This window comes from Nomascus leucogenys, chromosome 22a, assembly GCF_006542625.1.
Source record: "Nomascus leucogenys isolate Asia chromosome 22a, Asia_NLE_v1, whole genome shotgun sequence".
NCBI lineage: Eukaryota > Metazoa > Chordata > Mammalia > Primates > Hylobatidae > Nomascus > Nomascus leucogenys.
Window position 1 is genome coordinate 101,300,527 of NC_044402.1, and position 16,307 is coordinate 101,316,833.

The window sequence follows — 16,307 nt, forward strand, 5'->3', positions numbered from 1 at the left end:
AATTGGCCTCCCGAAGTGCTAGGATCACAGATGTGAACCACCATGTCCAGCTGCAATTATTATTTTTAGTGATATTTCAGTGATTATTTCCTCTACCACACACAATGCCTAGGTATTAAAAAATAAAGTAGTATAGGATAAAATAATGATTGCTTAGGGGTATGTAATTTATTTGAGAAGATATGTTATTTACTCATAAAATAGACAAGACATGATTAGCACTCAAGTCAGGCCCTACAGAAAGCAGCTTTTTGTTTTGTTTTGTTTTTTAAGACAAGTTCTGGCTCTCTTGTCCAGGCTAGAGTGCAGTGGCGTGATCTCAGCTCACTGCAACCCTGACATCCAGGGCTCAAGCCATCCTTCCACCTCAGCCTCCCAAGTAGCTGGGACTATAGGCGTGTACCACCACACCTAGCTGATTTTTATATTTTTTGTAGAGATGGGGTTTCATCATGTTGCCCAGGCTGGTCTGAAACTTGTCAGCTCAAGTCATCCACCCGCCTCGGCCTCCTAAAGTGGTGGTATTACATGTGTGAGCCGCTGTGCCCAGCCTAAAGAAAGCAGCTTTAATAAGGCATGGGGGCCAGGCGCGGTGGCTCACGCCTGTAATCCCAGCACTTTGGGAGGCCGAGGTGGGCAGATCACGAGATCAGGAGATCAAGACCATCCTGGCTAACACAGTGAAACCCCGTCTCTACTAAAAATACAAAAAATTAGCCTGGCGAGGTGGCAGGCACCTGTAGTCCCAGCTACTCGGGAGGCTGAGGCAGGAGAATGGCGTGAACCCCGGGAGGCGGAGCCTGCAGTGAGCTGAGATCGCGCCACTGCACTCCAGTCTGGGCGACAGCAAGACTCTGTCTCAAAAAAAAAAAAAAAAAAAAAAAAAAAATAAGGCATGGAAAACAGGCAAGATGTATAAAATAGATTGGAGGTGAATCTATGCATGTTTTATTACAATGTGGGAGTGGAGGGATACCAAAAAAACCAAAAGGAGTTCTCAGAAAGCATTATACATAATGCTCTCAGAGATTATATAGAAAACCCAGATTATCACAAAAGCCAAAGGAGACCAAAAAGGGGTGGGTGGGGGGTGGGGGTTAGGATACTGCTCAAGGCATCAGGAAGTTCAGATAAATTATAAAATCAGTGAAGGAGGAATTTAGAGGATGGAGCTGTTGACACTATCAAATACAGCAGAGATCAAGATAAAGGATGAGCCAAGGTCACTGGGCTTGGCAAGAAGAAAGTTACAGGTGATCAAGCATACAGTTCTGATAGCACAGAGGAAAGACATTAGAATGAAATAGGTAAAAAAAAAAAAAAGAAAAAATAGAAGGCAGGACATGTCTTCAAAAATACTGAAACCGTATGAAAATAGAAAAATAAAATAGTGTGAAAGGGCAGCAGAATCAGGTAACTTTTATTTTTAATGTATATTTAAAAGCCACAGGTATTGATAAGTCTCTCTGGAAACTTGGCATACGTGATAGAGTATAAGTCTTTCAGAGAGTAAGTAAATTTCTCTTCTACTCGGGGGTAGATGGGTAAGAGAGACAATATAGTGACAAAGATTCTGAGATGATATATTGTGAAAATCCCAAGTTCCCTGAAATCTAGAAGTCATCATACTTAACAGTATCAAAACCAAAAACACCCAAAACCAAACATATGTATACACACAGACGCACACAAATATAAAATGACTTAAGCATCCATTTTAATGAGCATACGAACAATATTGGGCTCTTACAAGGATCTGTGGTAAGGGAATAAAAGGCAATGCTTCTATTATTCTTTAAGTAGGAGAACTTATGTTGAAAACTAAAGACAATACAGAAAAACAAGCCAAAATTATTAAAGGAATAAATATTGCAGCAATTGATTTTTAATTAAATAATAAGGTTGAAAGAACTGAAAACAAACTAAACAGATTTGTTTGTCTTACGATAACCTGCTAGTAATTCACTATATGCCTACGTAATCAATGAATAAGATCTGTTCACATATGCAGTAGTTTTAGGGTTCTGGGAAATATATACTTGACTCTCATTATATTAAGTTCTATGCTGCTGCAAATCCCGAATTATTGAATACTGAACCACCGTTCCCAGAGGAAATACAGGGTTAGGTTCAATATATAACTTTGTTCTATGTGTGTTTCTGTTTAAAGGCAATTTTATTTTTATTTATTTACTTTTTTTGGAGACGGAATCTCGCTCTGTTGCCCAGGCTGGAGTCCAGTGATGTGATCTTGGCTCACTGCAACCTCCAACTCCCAGGTTCAAGCGATTCTCCTGTCTCAGCCTCCCGACTAGCTGGGATTACAGGTGCGCACCACCAGGACGGGCTAATTTTTTGTATTTTTTGTCGAGACAGGGTTTCACCATGTTGCTCAGGCTGGTCTCAAACTCCTAACCTCAAGTGATCCACCTGCCTCGGCCTCCCAAAGTGCTGGGATTACAGGCGTGAGCCACCGCACCCAGCTTAAGGGCAACTTTATTTTTAATATACACTGTTGGTCTATTAACATGGACCTCACAGTCAAGAACACTATAACTCATAACTGAAGGAAGTTTATATACACAGGTATTTTTTCCCCAAGGCACATCACAGCCTTCTTGTGCTTGGGAACACTAGATAGCATTTTAACACTATGCTTGCGGGCCATTTTAAACAGCCAAATCACCAACACAAAAGCAGAAAAATGAAAAACGTAGCACTGAACAGACTGCGAAAAGGATGCTTGTTTATAGTATGAGAGTTGAAACAAGAAGGCAAAGCATTGCCTTGTTTGACCTCTGCTTAGAATATGTACATTGGGCAATGCAAACTTTTTGCCACTCTGTGCCATGTTTCACTTTGCAAAAGTGCCAAGAATATTGATTTGGGGATTATAAATAAATGTTAGCAAGCAGGTAAATTTGCTATTATAGAATTTGTGAATAATGAGAATCAACTCTACCTGTTTTCAAATGTGTAGAGTTGGTATAAAAATGTATATTGTCTGGCTGGGCTCATGCCTGTAATCCCAGCACTTTGGAAGGCCCAGGCAGGAGTATCCCTTGAGGCCTAGGAATTTGAGACCAGCCTGGGCAACAGTGAGACTCCATCTCTACAAAAAATTTTAACAATAGCCAGGCAGGTGGTGTGTGCCTGTAGTCCCAGCTAACGGGGAGGCTGAGTTGGGAGGATCACTTGGGCCCAGGAGGTTTAGGATGTAGTGAGCTGTGTCTGTGCCACTGGACTCCAGCCTGGGTGACAGAGTAAGACTGTGTTAAAAAAAAAAAAAAAAAAAAAGTATACTGTCCATTTAAGAACTGCGGATAAAATGAGTGTAGAAGTGTGAAAGGAAATTTGGGACAGAAAGCTTTTCAGGTTGGAAACAAAATGAAGACAAAACTAAAGAACATGCTAGAATATTGACAAGATAAAAGTACTATGGAAACAGAGCTAGGATTATTGTCATTATCAAAAAAATTATCCATCAAAGCAGTTAGGCATTCTCAATTACTTCTCTTAAGTCTTAATTTAGTCATTACTAAATGGCAATTAACTGTCAGAGACTATATAATACTATTTCCAATTTTCTGACATACTGACATAACCAAAACATTCACACCAAAAGAATCAGAGATCTTAGTATATAAAATTATCCCAATGTAATGATATGTACACAGAATAAAGAAATAATGTTTTATTTATTTATTTATTTTTAGATAGAGTCTCACTCTATCACCCAGGCTGGAGTGCAGTGGTATGATCTTGGCTCACTGCAATTTCTGCCTCCTGGGCTCAAGCAATTCTCCTGCCCCAGCCTCCCAAGTAGCTGGGACTACAGGCATGTGCCACCACGCCTGGCTAATTTTTTTGTATTTTTGTAGAGCTGGGGTTTCACCATATTGGCCAGGCTGGTCTCGAACTCCTGACCTCAGGTGACCTACCCAGCTTGGCCTCCCAAAGTGCTGGGATTACAGGTGTCAGCCACTGTGCCCAGCCAAGAAATAATGTTTTATAAAAACATTAAACAATATAAAAATACCACTCAAGTGGAGGCACTTTACACAAGCAAAACAAAATCTGAAAATTATTCTGAAATAAATTAGCCGGGCTTGGTGGTGCACACCTGTAATCCCAGCTACTTGGGAGGCTGAGGCAGGAGAATTGCTTGAATCCGGGAGGCGGAGGTTGCAGTGAGCCAAAATCATGCCACTGCACTTTTGGAGTGTTTTATAAACAGAAAGAGGCTTTTGGATATACAAACTTAAGAAAGTGGGACTAACATTTTTCTTTCCTGTTAAGTTCACGGAAAAAGTTCATAGAAAAAGGACAAACTTTTTTAGAGCACCAAGATAAACGCCATTATTAAAATAATCTTTTTGGGCCAGGTGTGGTGGCTCACACCTATAATCTCAGCCCTTTGGGAGGCAAAGGCAGGAGGACTGCTTGAGCCCAGAAGTTCAAGACTATCCTGGGCAACATAGCGAGACCTCATCTCTACAAATAATAAAAAATTAGCCGGGCACAGTGGCACACACCTGTGATCTGAGCTACCTGAGAGGCTGAAGTGGGAGAACTGCTTGAGCCCAGAAGGTCAAGGCTGCAGTGAGCCATGATCGCACCACTGCACTCCAGGCTGGGCAACAGAGAGACTGTCTCAAAAATAATAATAATAATATTGTATGTATATAAATACATGAATAAGTAGAAGTATATGCTTAACTTTATCCTAAAACTACAGAGCATCTACTTCATGTTACCTTCTTTAAATTTGTTTACTATCCAGTCTAGCTGATCCAGTATACTGCGGAAAGTACCCATATGATCGAGGACTTCTTCTGTTATAGAATTCAGGACCTATATCATGAATGTGCAAGAGGTACCACATTAATTACAATTTATTGTCATATACAACTAGAAAATCAAACCTTTTTTTATAAATTAAAAATGAATTTGGATTTCCCGAAAGTTTAAAAAATAACTTTAAAAAATTCTACTAGTACTTGAGTATATCTAATTCATTGTTTTTTGCCTAAGTTGTGGCTAAAAGAAAACAGAAAAGAATAGCAAAGATGTAAAGGTAATAGGTAATATAAGAGGGCAGCAAAACCAAATGAAAAAGCTCCCAAGAACGTGAGAAACATTAGAAAACTACAGTTCTATCAAAGGAAACAGGACACAAACACTACAGACACTTTAAAAAAGGAATACTACATGGCTCAATATCCAGCACCCAAAAGATTTCATGTTCAAATGATAAAGAGATATTAAGCATTTGAAATAAAAATGATCTATGATAAATGTATTGTAAAACTACAGTCTTCACATTACATCCTGTTGCATTTTAAAGCATTTTCACAGCATGTAGTTTTTGCCTAATAAAGCTTTTTCATAGTTTATAACAAAACTGAAGACCCCATAATTCCCTCCTTCAGAAGCACCACTGATACTCAGTGTAGTAAACAAAGCTAACATTTTCCTAAGTTTTAATACATGTCAGTTACAATGTAGGACATTCAAAGATGGTTTTAAAGCTAGATTCTTCTGAGTCCAAACACATGGTATTAAGCACTATACAATCCTACTACCGTGAAGGCTAAAACAAAAATTCTTTAATACTCCATCCTCATTTATGTGGGGGCATGAATTGGCAGAGGATATAATGTTTTTCCCTTTAACATTTTTGAAACTTACTGATTTCACACTGATTCCAGGAAAGAAGCCATTGATGACAACGTGAATGGAATCTTGCAGCATAGTGGTTCGAAACCTTTCTAGTAAATCTCTCTTAGAACCCAAACCATAAAGCACAATGTTGAACCCAAGGCTGTTAGGAAAGACAGTATTCATGAAATTAAACTTCAATACCTCTTATTGCCAATTTTATTATCAACCAGTTTCCTTAAATTAAGTTTATAAAAAATACAGGAAAGGGGTAGGCGCACTGGCTCAAGCCTGTAATCCCAGAATTTTGGGAAGGCAAACGCAAAAAAGTTTTTCATGTATGTATATATATGTATCTTTTTTTTTTTTTTTTTTGAGACAGAGTCATTCTGTCACCCAGACTGGAGTCCAGTGGCACTCTTGGCTCACTGCAACCTCAGCCTCCCAGGTTCAAGCAACTCTTCAGCGTCAGTATCCCAAGAAGCTGGGGCTACAGCTGTGCACCACCACACCTGGCTAGTTTTTATATTTTTACTAGAGATGGGCTTTTGCCATGTTGCCCAGGCTGGTCTTGAACTCCTGGGCTCAAGTAATCCACCTGCCTTGGCCCCCAAAATTGCTGGGTACAGGTGTGAGCCACCATGTCTAGCCAAAAATATTTTTATTTAAAAAAAAAATTAGGTCAGGCATGGTGGCTCACACCTGTAATCCCAGCACTTTGGGAGGCCGAGGTGGGCGGATCACGAGGTCAGGAGATCGAGACCACGGTGAAACCCCGTCTCTACTAAAAATAGAAAAAAAAAAAATTAGCTGGGCGCAGTGGCGGGCGCCTGTAGTCCCAGCTACTCGGGAGGCTGAGGCAGGAGAATAGCGTGAACCCGGAAGGCAGAGCTTGCAGTGAGCCGAGATCCCGCCACCACAATCCAGCCTGGGCGACAGAGCGAGACTCCATCTTGAAAAAAAAAAAGAAGAAAAAAATTAAAAAATTATCTGGGTGTGGTGGCAGGTGCCTAGTTCCAGCTACTCAGGAGGCTGAGCTGGGAGGATCACTTAAGCCAAGGAGTTTGAGGCTGCAGTGAGCTATGATGGTGCCACTGCACTCCAGCCAGGGCAACAGAGTAAGACAGTGTCTGTAAAAAAAAATTAACTAATTAATAATATTTTTTTTTTTTGCTCTATCGCCCAGGCTGGAGTGTAGTGGCACCATCATAGCTCACCGCAACCTCCGCCTCCCGGGTTCAAGCGATTCTCCTGCCTCAGCCTCCCGAGCAGCTGGATTACAGGCACCCACCACCATGCCTGGCTAATTTTTATATTTTTAGTAGAGACGGGGTTTCACCATGTTGGTCTCGAACTCTTGACCTCGGGTGATGTGCCTGCCTTAGCTTCTCAAAGTGATGGGATTACAGGCATGAGCTACCGTGCAAGGCCAGGAATCAATATTTAGTGATTCAGCCATCCCAGTTCTTCCTCTTCCTTCCTAAAAAAAAAACTATTCTTTTTAAAAATTATTATTGGCCGGGAATGATGGCTCACGCCTGTAATCCTAGCACTTTGGGAGGTCGAGGCAGATGGATCACTTGAGGCCAGGAATTCGAGACCAGCCTGGCCAACATGGTGAAATCCTGTCTCTACTAAAAATACAAAAATTGGCTGGGCATGGGGGCAGGCACCTGTAATCCCAGCTACTTGGGAGGCTGAGGCAGGAAGAACCTGGGAGGTGGAGGTTGCAGAGAGCTGAGATCACATCACCACATTCCAGCCTGGGCAACAGAGTAAGACTCCATCTTAAATAAATAAATAAATAAATAAATAAATATTTATTCCAAACTCATACAAGGTAAAGGCACAATTTTATTATCTGTATACCAAGCTTCTAGTTCTAATTTGTTCAGTAGCTTCACTGTAGCTTCTATTACTTTTCAGATGACAGATGACTGGAGGCAAGGGAGACCATTGCCAATAAAAGCCCTAAAAAGGCTGGGCGCGGTGGCTCACGCCTGTAATCCCAGCACTTTGGGAGGCCGAGGCAGGCGGATCACGAGGTCAGGAGATGGAGACCATCCTGGCTAACACAGTGAAATCCCGTCTCTACTAAAAATACAAGAAAATCAGCTGGGCATGGTGGTGGGCGCCTGTAGTCCCAGCTACTCAGGAGGCTGAGGCAGGAGAATGGCGCGAACCCGGGAGGCGGAGCTTGCAGTGAGCCGAGATTGTGCCGCTGCACTCCAGCCTGGGCAACAGAGCAAGACTCTGTCTCAAAAAAAAACAAAAAAAGTCCTAAAAAGTTTTACAGGCTGAAGCAGAGTTGAAACTGATAGAAATTGATAAGAGGTCAAGTAACAAAGGACTTGTTAAGTCATACTAAACCATTAATTCACTCTTCCAAGGAGAATGAGCATTTATTTATTTATTTTGAGATGGAGTCCTGCTCTGTCACCCAGGCTGGAGTGCAGTGGTGCGATTTTGGCTCACTGCAACCTCCGCCTCCCGGGTTCAAGCAATTGTCCTGCCTCACCCTCCCAAGTAGCTGGGATTACAGGCGTGCACCACCAAGCCCGGCTAACTTTGTATTTTTAGTAGAGACAGGATTTCACTATGTTGGTCAGGCTGGTCTCGAACTCCTGACCTCAGGTGATCCACCCACCTTGGCCTCCCAAAGTGCTGGAATTATAGACGTGAGCCACCGTGCCCAGCCAAGAATGAGCATTTAAAAGTAACTAATGAGGGGTTAACAGAAAGGTTTTAAGTAGGAAAGTAACATGTTCTTTTCAGAAAGATCACATTGGCTATATTTGGGGAATGGATAGGAAGGAACAAAACTGTGGAAGATTAACTTAGCTGTCATGGAGAACAATGTTAAAATGTCAAGAACTTTATAGAAAGTCAAACCAATAAGATTTGGAGACTGATTAGATGTGGAGAGTGAGGAAAAGAATACTGAAGAATGACTCAGGGCTGGGCGCTGTGGCTCACGCCTGTAATCCCAGCAGTTTCGGAAGCCAAGGCAGAGAACTGCTTGTGCCCAGGGGTTTGAGACCAGCCTAGGCAAGATGGCGAGACCTCATCTCTACACAATAAAAAATAAAAAAAATTAGCCCAGGAATGGTGGCGCACAACTATGGACCCAGCTATTTGGGAAGCTGAGGTGGGAGGATTGCTTGAGCCCAGGAGGTTGGGGCTCCTTGAGCTGTATTCACACCATTCTGGGTGACAGAGTGAGACTGTCTCTTAAAAAGAAAAGAAAAAAAAAAAAAGAATGACTCAGTTTTCTGCCATAGGCAACTACACAAATGGAGTGGCTAACATTCAGTCATTCACTCTGCTGGATAGCAGGGGCAGGTGGGAACAGTGGATTTCAGATGAGTTTAATTTTATGTATGTTGAATTATTTACAGGACATCCAAGTAGAAACTTCTAATATACATTCAGATATCCAGGTCTGCTACTGAGAGTGAGGTATGGGTTGGAGGTTAACAGTTACATGAGTTATTCATATACAGAAAACAACTGAAGCCAGAAGAGTGAATGAGACCACCCAAAACACCAAGCACTAGAGGTCAAGCTAAAGTCCAACTCCGTGATTGTTTACAAAGGTCAAGCAGAAACAGTATTTATATGATGCTCTCTGGCAATGCATGATAACCTAGAAATGGAAGAACAGAAAAGAGGTAACCTCCAAAGGTAGAGATTACCAAGGTCAAAGCTGCAGAAATAAAGAGGCAAGGAATTCAGAGAGCTAGCAATTCCAGTGAACTTGCTGACTATAAGGTCTCATCTGAGAAGCAAAGCAAATTAAGTTATCTAAGTTGGCATACTGGGAGAAAAAAATAATGATGGGCTGGGGATGGGATTAGAGTGAAGAGCTTACAAATTTATAATGCATAGATCCATAAATAGTTATTGAGAGAAGCCGAGGTTCTTGCAGCAAGTTAATCATTCCCTTCCTAGCATAACTTTTTTTTTTTTTTTAAGACAGAGTCTCTCAAACCCTTGGGCTCAAGCAATCCTCCTGCCTTGGCCTCCCAAAGCACTGGGATTATGGGTATGGGTCACAGTGCCTGGCCCATGGATCTACCTTCTTATTTACCTCAGTGACAATGTAACTGTGAGTGTGCATGTATATTCACATTAGTGTACATTTTAAGCACTTCCTTATGTTCAAGTCTTTTAACTGCAAGGATAAAAGTAATTATCATAAAAAGAAAGTATTATGTTTTGATTTCAATCATTCTTCTAGGCGTTTTAATGGAAATTTAAAATTTAATCTGAGGTGTGTGAAAATAATAAAAGTGAAAAATATTCTAGGAAATAATGTTAAAATAGTAAAATAATGCTTATAGAACAAATCTGTTCATAAAATTCTGAAAGTCTGTAGTACACATACATAAGATTAAAGTAAATATTATCCTTTCATTTCAAGAACTATGCTGTGGGAAACTTTCTAATTTTTTTTTTCTAATTGTTATATTTATTAATCTTGACAAATGAAATATTCAAGTTTTTTACACCAATAACATAATTCTAAGAAATGCTATTTATCTTATCAATGGCTGTCAAGTCTGATAAACACAAATTTCTTAAAAACTGTAGAATTTCTGGGAAGAGTCATACAATAAAGTGACATTTCTATATCTGAGTCATAATGTCTATTTTTACATTTATTTTTATATATGACTAAATATCTCAAACTCACTGTAAAAAGAAAAATGTTAACTTACTTTAATATATTCATGTAAATATATATTATTCTTTATTTTACAAGGGTTTGTAACGATAATACTTACTGTAATTGCAGCATCCATTTATGAAATAATTTTTCATACTGTTGATTTAGTTGTTTAAGTTCGGCAGAAAAGGAAGGGGAAACCTTGCTCAATAAGTTACGCAAAGTTTGCTTTAAAAAAAAGGAGGAGGGGAAAAAAGTCATTCTCAAACCACAGACAGCAAATCAATCCAAACAATTTCCTTAGAAGTAGAGCTTAGAAGAAGCCAATCCAATTGGAATATTACTTTAATCTGGTTTGGCAATGAGTATATCAACTGATAAACAAAATTCTTAAAGAAAATTTGTTTGTTTTCTTAAAATTGTTAACATTCTTTTTAGTAATAACAGTAAAGAATTTGGTAAGTTTTGTCCAGAACCACTTAAATCATTATAAACTCCAAGAATAAGGCTTTAATTTCTCAGAAAACATTAAAAGTTCTTTATAATTTACTTACAATTATCATTAGTAAAATAAACCTATATCACTGCTCCTCTTCCAAAAGCTGTTTCTAACAAATCCTTTATCTTTGGTAAGTATTGCAAATTTTTAAAAACAATAATATAAACAAACTGAGGGAAGTGCATTGCCCTGTACCCCAAACTTGGAAATTCATGCTAATGAATCAGAGATCATTTTTTGAAATGAAAACTCTAGCAAAAAGCTACATATGGTTCTTCACTTTGGCACTACCATGTTTTCATGATTCCACCACCTTTCAAGTAAAATATTCTTTAAATACTGAAGATTAGAGTTGTGATGAATATTCCAGGTACTCTGGCTTGTACAGTGTTTATTTAGTCACAGTTAAAGCAAACAGAACTACCTTTAAGTAAAATTGTTAAATAGGTAGTTAAAAAAAAAAACTCTCTTATCTCTTCTGAGTTCAGAGCCCTGAAAAAGCAGAGAAAGCACTAATATCTTTTCCAGAAGTCATTTACACTAGATTATCTGAGCATACTCACACTTGAGTGTGAACGCTAGAATGTTATCTCACGTATGTACTTTCATTTCAAACTTTTTTTTTTTTTTTGAGACACCCAGCCTGTCACCCAGCCTGGAGTGCAGTGGCGCGATCTCAGCTCACTGCAAACTCCACCTCCCAGGTTCGAGTGATTCTCCTGCCTCAGCCTCCTGAGTAGCTGGGATTACAGGCGCGTGCCACCATGCCTGGCTGATTTTTGTAGTATTAGTAGAGATGGGGTTTCACCATGTTGGGCAGGCCGCTCTCAAACTCCCGACCTTGTGATCCTCCCGCTTTGGCCTCCCAAAGTGCTAGTATTACAGGTGTGAGCCTCCATGCCCAGCCTCATTTCAAACTTTAATTAATATTCATGGAAAACTGCACTTTCGACCCCAATATCCAGCTGAACTAGAATGAAGCAGAACTGACAATCTAGTTTTGAGCCTGGGCTGTAAGAGATTGTGTGTTTTCCCACTTTTCTCTTATGGCTCTGCCACTGTCATGAGGATAACATGCCTCAGCTAGCCTGCTGGTCCAACGAGGAAGAGAAATATGGAGCAAATCCTAGATCAGCCAACCTCTGACTCACTTGCAGACATGAAAAATAAATGCTTATTGTCACATGCTACTGAAGATTGTACTGGTTAGCTATGCTATGTTTACGACCAATGAAAGGCTTTCCTCTCCCTCACTGATAGGTGTTTCTTTCATCCTCTTAGAGATCTTTTTGCCTCTAAGTCTGATGAAGTCCTATTGTGAGCCTAGATTCATGTGTCCTTCTCCCATATTGCTTATATTCTCTGATCCGAGTCTCAATACCAATGAGCCAGGACTTAGATTATCAATTGTAATTACTACGGACAAAGATTTTCTCACTCAGATGGTTCTGTCTCCTCTCATAGAGAAGTAAAACCCCAGCAAGTATAACTGTATGGTATTTTTTTTTTTTTTTTTGTAAAATGAGCTACTGGAACCATGGTACATAGTAATCTTGTTACTTTACCACACTGGGCAGGTTTTCCATAATATCCTCAAGTAGAATATCCTCTACTTTTTGCAAAGTTTGTAACTGAGAGAAAGTCAGGTTGCAGTCGCTGTTTTATGACCAGTGTGAGGTTTAGTGAATACATATAGGTTAAATGAGTAACAGAGATAAACAGTAAATGGATATCAAGGAATTATGACCCTGATGATTGTCATAGATCCTGAAGAAATAATAAACGAGTAAGAGGGGGAAAATGCATAATTATAGTCTGTCTAATCCAGTAAATTATTTATTTATTTATTTAAATTTTAGTAACGACGAGGTCTCCCTATGTTGCCCAGGCTGGTCTCAAACTCCTATGTTCACGTAATCCTCCTCCCTTGGCCTCCCAAGGTGCTGAGATTACAGGTATGAGCCAGGTGTGCCCAGCCTATTTACTGTTTATATAATAAAAGAAGTAATAATCACATTAACTTGTGTTTCATTTGATCAGAACAATAATTCTACTTGCGTATACTTTTCAAATCTGTTGCTTATGTAGCATATTTTTCAGGACAGAGTAAAAAAAATTTAGAAGTAACATTCCTTGCAACATACCTGATCCAGTTTAGCTCTCTTTAGCTTCTGCAGTGTTCTATCAGAGGTTAAAACTTTTGAACTGCTGTGAGCTTCAAAATATTCTTCTACTAAGTCACTCTGAAAGTGAACAGAGTAGTCAGTCCTTAGTAGCTTCAGATATCTGTCTTATATCAAAATCAGACAGTAATATTAATGTAAAATAGGACACGTGAAATTCTTTACTTGGTAGTATTTTCTTTTTAAAGCAACAGTACCAGTTAAGGACCAAGCATATTTAATTTCAGTAATAAAACTGAGTAATTACTAGGATCATATAAGTTAAAGAAATGACTAGGTGAAGTAGTAGTCTGTTCCTAAAAATGATTCCTAAGTTACAATATGTAATTTCCATTTAGACTAAAAAAAGAGAGATGGTTTTACATATCAAGATCTTTGTTTCTCCTCAAGTAAGTCTTTTTTTTTTTTTTTTCCTTTCTTTATTGAGGAAGGGTCTCACTCTGTCACTCAGGCTGCAGTGTAGCGGTGCAAATACGGCTCACTGTACCCCCAACCTCCTGGGCACAAGGGATCCTCCCACCTCAGCCTTCCAAGTAGCTGGGACTACAGGTATGCACCACTACACCTGACTAATTTTTTTAATTTTTTTTTTTTTTTTTTTTTTTTTGCAGAGACAGGGTCTTATTATGTTATCCAGGCTGGTTTCAAACTCCTGGCCTCAAGCAATCCTCCCACCTTGCCCTCCCAAAGTGTTGGGATAACAGGCATGAGCCACCATGCCTGGCCTCAAATGGTCTTAGCAAATCCTTTAATATTAGTATAGCTGAAGTACTGTGAAAATGAGGAGGAAATCAACTGCAAGGTAACAAAAGAAAAAAAAAACCCACAAACAAACCAAAAACTGGCCTACTATTCCAGTCAAGTGGAATTTTCTTCGCACACTATTTGTTCTTCTGATTTGGGGCAGGACTAAACTCTAGGGTGGTAAGGAAGGGACAGAAAGCTATTTAAGCAGTAGGCTCCTCAATTGCTCTGAACCTTTAGACAGAGCACCAGGATAATTAGCCTTTTCTAAAACCAAGGTGGCTGCAGTGTTCCTCCAAATGACTCAACATGGGTCCCTAGCCACATCATTCATTACATTGACTTGAATACATCGACAATGGTACAAAAACAAGATACACTGAGAACTCATGCCTCCAATTGTCCAATCAATATTTACTTAAAAGTTCATTTTTTTATTTTTGTTACTTTTTATTCTAATCCCATAGCTTATTTAAAAATTTATTTATTTATTTATTTTTGACACAGAGTTTCGTTCTTATTGCCCAGGCTAGAGTGCAATGGCATGATCTTGGTTCACTACAGCCTCTGCCTCCTGGGTTCCAGCAATTCTCCTGCCTCAGCCTCCCGGGTAGCTGGGATTACAGGCACACATCACCACGCCTGGCTAATTTTTGTGTTTTTAGTAGAGACAAGGTTTCACCATGTTGGCCAGGCTGGTCTCAAACTCCTGACCTCAGGTGATCCACCCACCTTGGCCTCCCAAAGTGCTCGGATTACAGGCATGAGCCACCGCGCCCAGCCTAAAAAGTTCATTTTTATACAACGGAATTGAGATGTCACTTTTAGCATATACTATTTAGCATATACTAGGGTATTAATTCACGAATATGTAGACAGGCCAGAAAAAGAAAGCTCAGAAGTAGAAACAAATATATGTGGGAATTTATGTGGAAGGCTGAGAAAATATAGAAAAGTGAATAACAAGTACTATTTTGAGAGATGTGGATCTCTTAGGGTAGCTTATCTTTGAGATACTACACAATTTTTCTTCAAGGTTAAAGTCTCTCTCTTCACTTACTGTTTTATCTCTTTTCATTCTCTTAGAAGGTGTTTCTTTGCAAACAGGAGCTGAAACTACTCTATTCTGAGCTTGAATCTTTTGGCTGAATATGACGGCATTAGTGTCCTCTTCATGTTCCTGTGCAACCCCTTCATCATCCTCTGAGTTGGAAGCAGAATATTCGCTTTCACTGTCAGAATGAGACCTTGGAACTGTGGGGGGAAAAATAGCAATTCAGACAATTTCATGGTTTGACAAAAGAGGCATTGTGGGGTAAAGCAAAGAGTGGGGGCTCTGAAGTAACAGTCTGAATTCTGGTTTTGTCATTACCTGCTCATGATTTCACCAGAGCTAATTAACAAATTCTCTCAGCACCAGTTTATTTATCAAATTAATAGTACATAGTTTAATAAACCATTAGGACGATTACATTGAAATGTATATAAAGCCACTAATAATGCCTGACACAAAGGAACTGTGATAGAAATTGTTAATCATACTTAACACCATTCTCTTTCCCTCTTCCTTGCTAACAGAACTCCAATTTTGCAAAATATGGCAATATGCCTCATCCTAGGGGATGAATCATGGTAACTGCCTTTTTCCTCTTCTAGGTACCTGCTTTCCCAGCCTCTGCTCTGACTATGGTTGACTATGTGACCCCTTGACCAATGAATTGAGGGAAAATAGCTGGCAGCTTCTGGGAAAGATTTTCCTCAATTACGGAAGAAAAGCCCCTATTTATACCCATCGTTTAAAGCTATGAAAGCCATTTTGCAATATGAAGTATCAAACCTAAAGATGAAAAATGCTGGTGGCAGAGTAAAAAGATAGGAAGAATCTGGGTCCTTAATGATATATCAACCATGGAACTTGCATCTCCATACTTGTTTTAATGTGAGATACTTAAATGTCTGTGGCTTAAACTACCATTACAGAATTTTCTGTTGCTGCCTACTGAAAACGTCATACTAATATAGCACTCAATAAATGGTACTTATTATAATTATTACTAATACATACACATACACCATCCCAGAGTTGATTCAAGAATTATCTTTTTAAACAAACCACAACCTCACCCCTACAACTCCCCAGAAATAATATAGCTAGTTTTACACTTATCAAATAAGAATAAAGCCAGTTTCACACTCAACAGGCATAAAACTGTTTTTAAAAGCTAACTTCCAAAATATGAATGAAAAAAACTTTAAACAAATCAGCATATTTATTCTGAACAATAGACATACTGCAGAGGATTATCCCAAGTCAGCATGTAACAAATGTAGATATTAAAAAAAAGAAAAAAAAAAGGGCTTGATTTTGTGGGCATACATAGCTTAGCAGATTCAGATGTGCATTGATTGCTACTCATGGTATATGCACAGTTAGAAGTGGTGGCAGGTACCAGAAAGTATCTCTACCTTCTTTACATGTATGCTTCCCCCATGCAGGTATGTATGTTTTGTGGTGATTAAGAAGGAAGAGGGAAGTTCACCTTCTCTCTAA

The 16,307-nt window shown here is 39.3% G+C and overlaps 1 protein-coding gene across 1 annotated transcript in view; it reads right to left on the reverse strand.

Moving 5' to 3' along the window:
- ORC2 (origin recognition complex subunit 2) overlaps positions 1–16,307 on the reverse strand; it is a 57,313-nt gene that overhangs the window by 13,277 nt on the left and 27,729 nt on the right. Inside the window, exons 9-13 of the mRNA XM_003253909.4 lie at positions 14,817–15,010; positions 12,974–13,072; positions 10,449–10,558; positions 5,692–5,824; positions 4,758–4,854 (exon numbers count right to left, since the gene is read on the reverse strand). Of these exons, the coding sequence (XP_003253957.1) occupies positions 4,758–4,854; positions 5,692–5,824; positions 10,449–10,558; positions 12,974–13,072; positions 14,817–15,010 (633 nt within the window). The remainder of the gene's footprint in view (positions 1–4,757; positions 4,855–5,691; positions 5,825–10,448; positions 10,559–12,973; positions 13,073–14,816; positions 15,011–16,307) is intronic.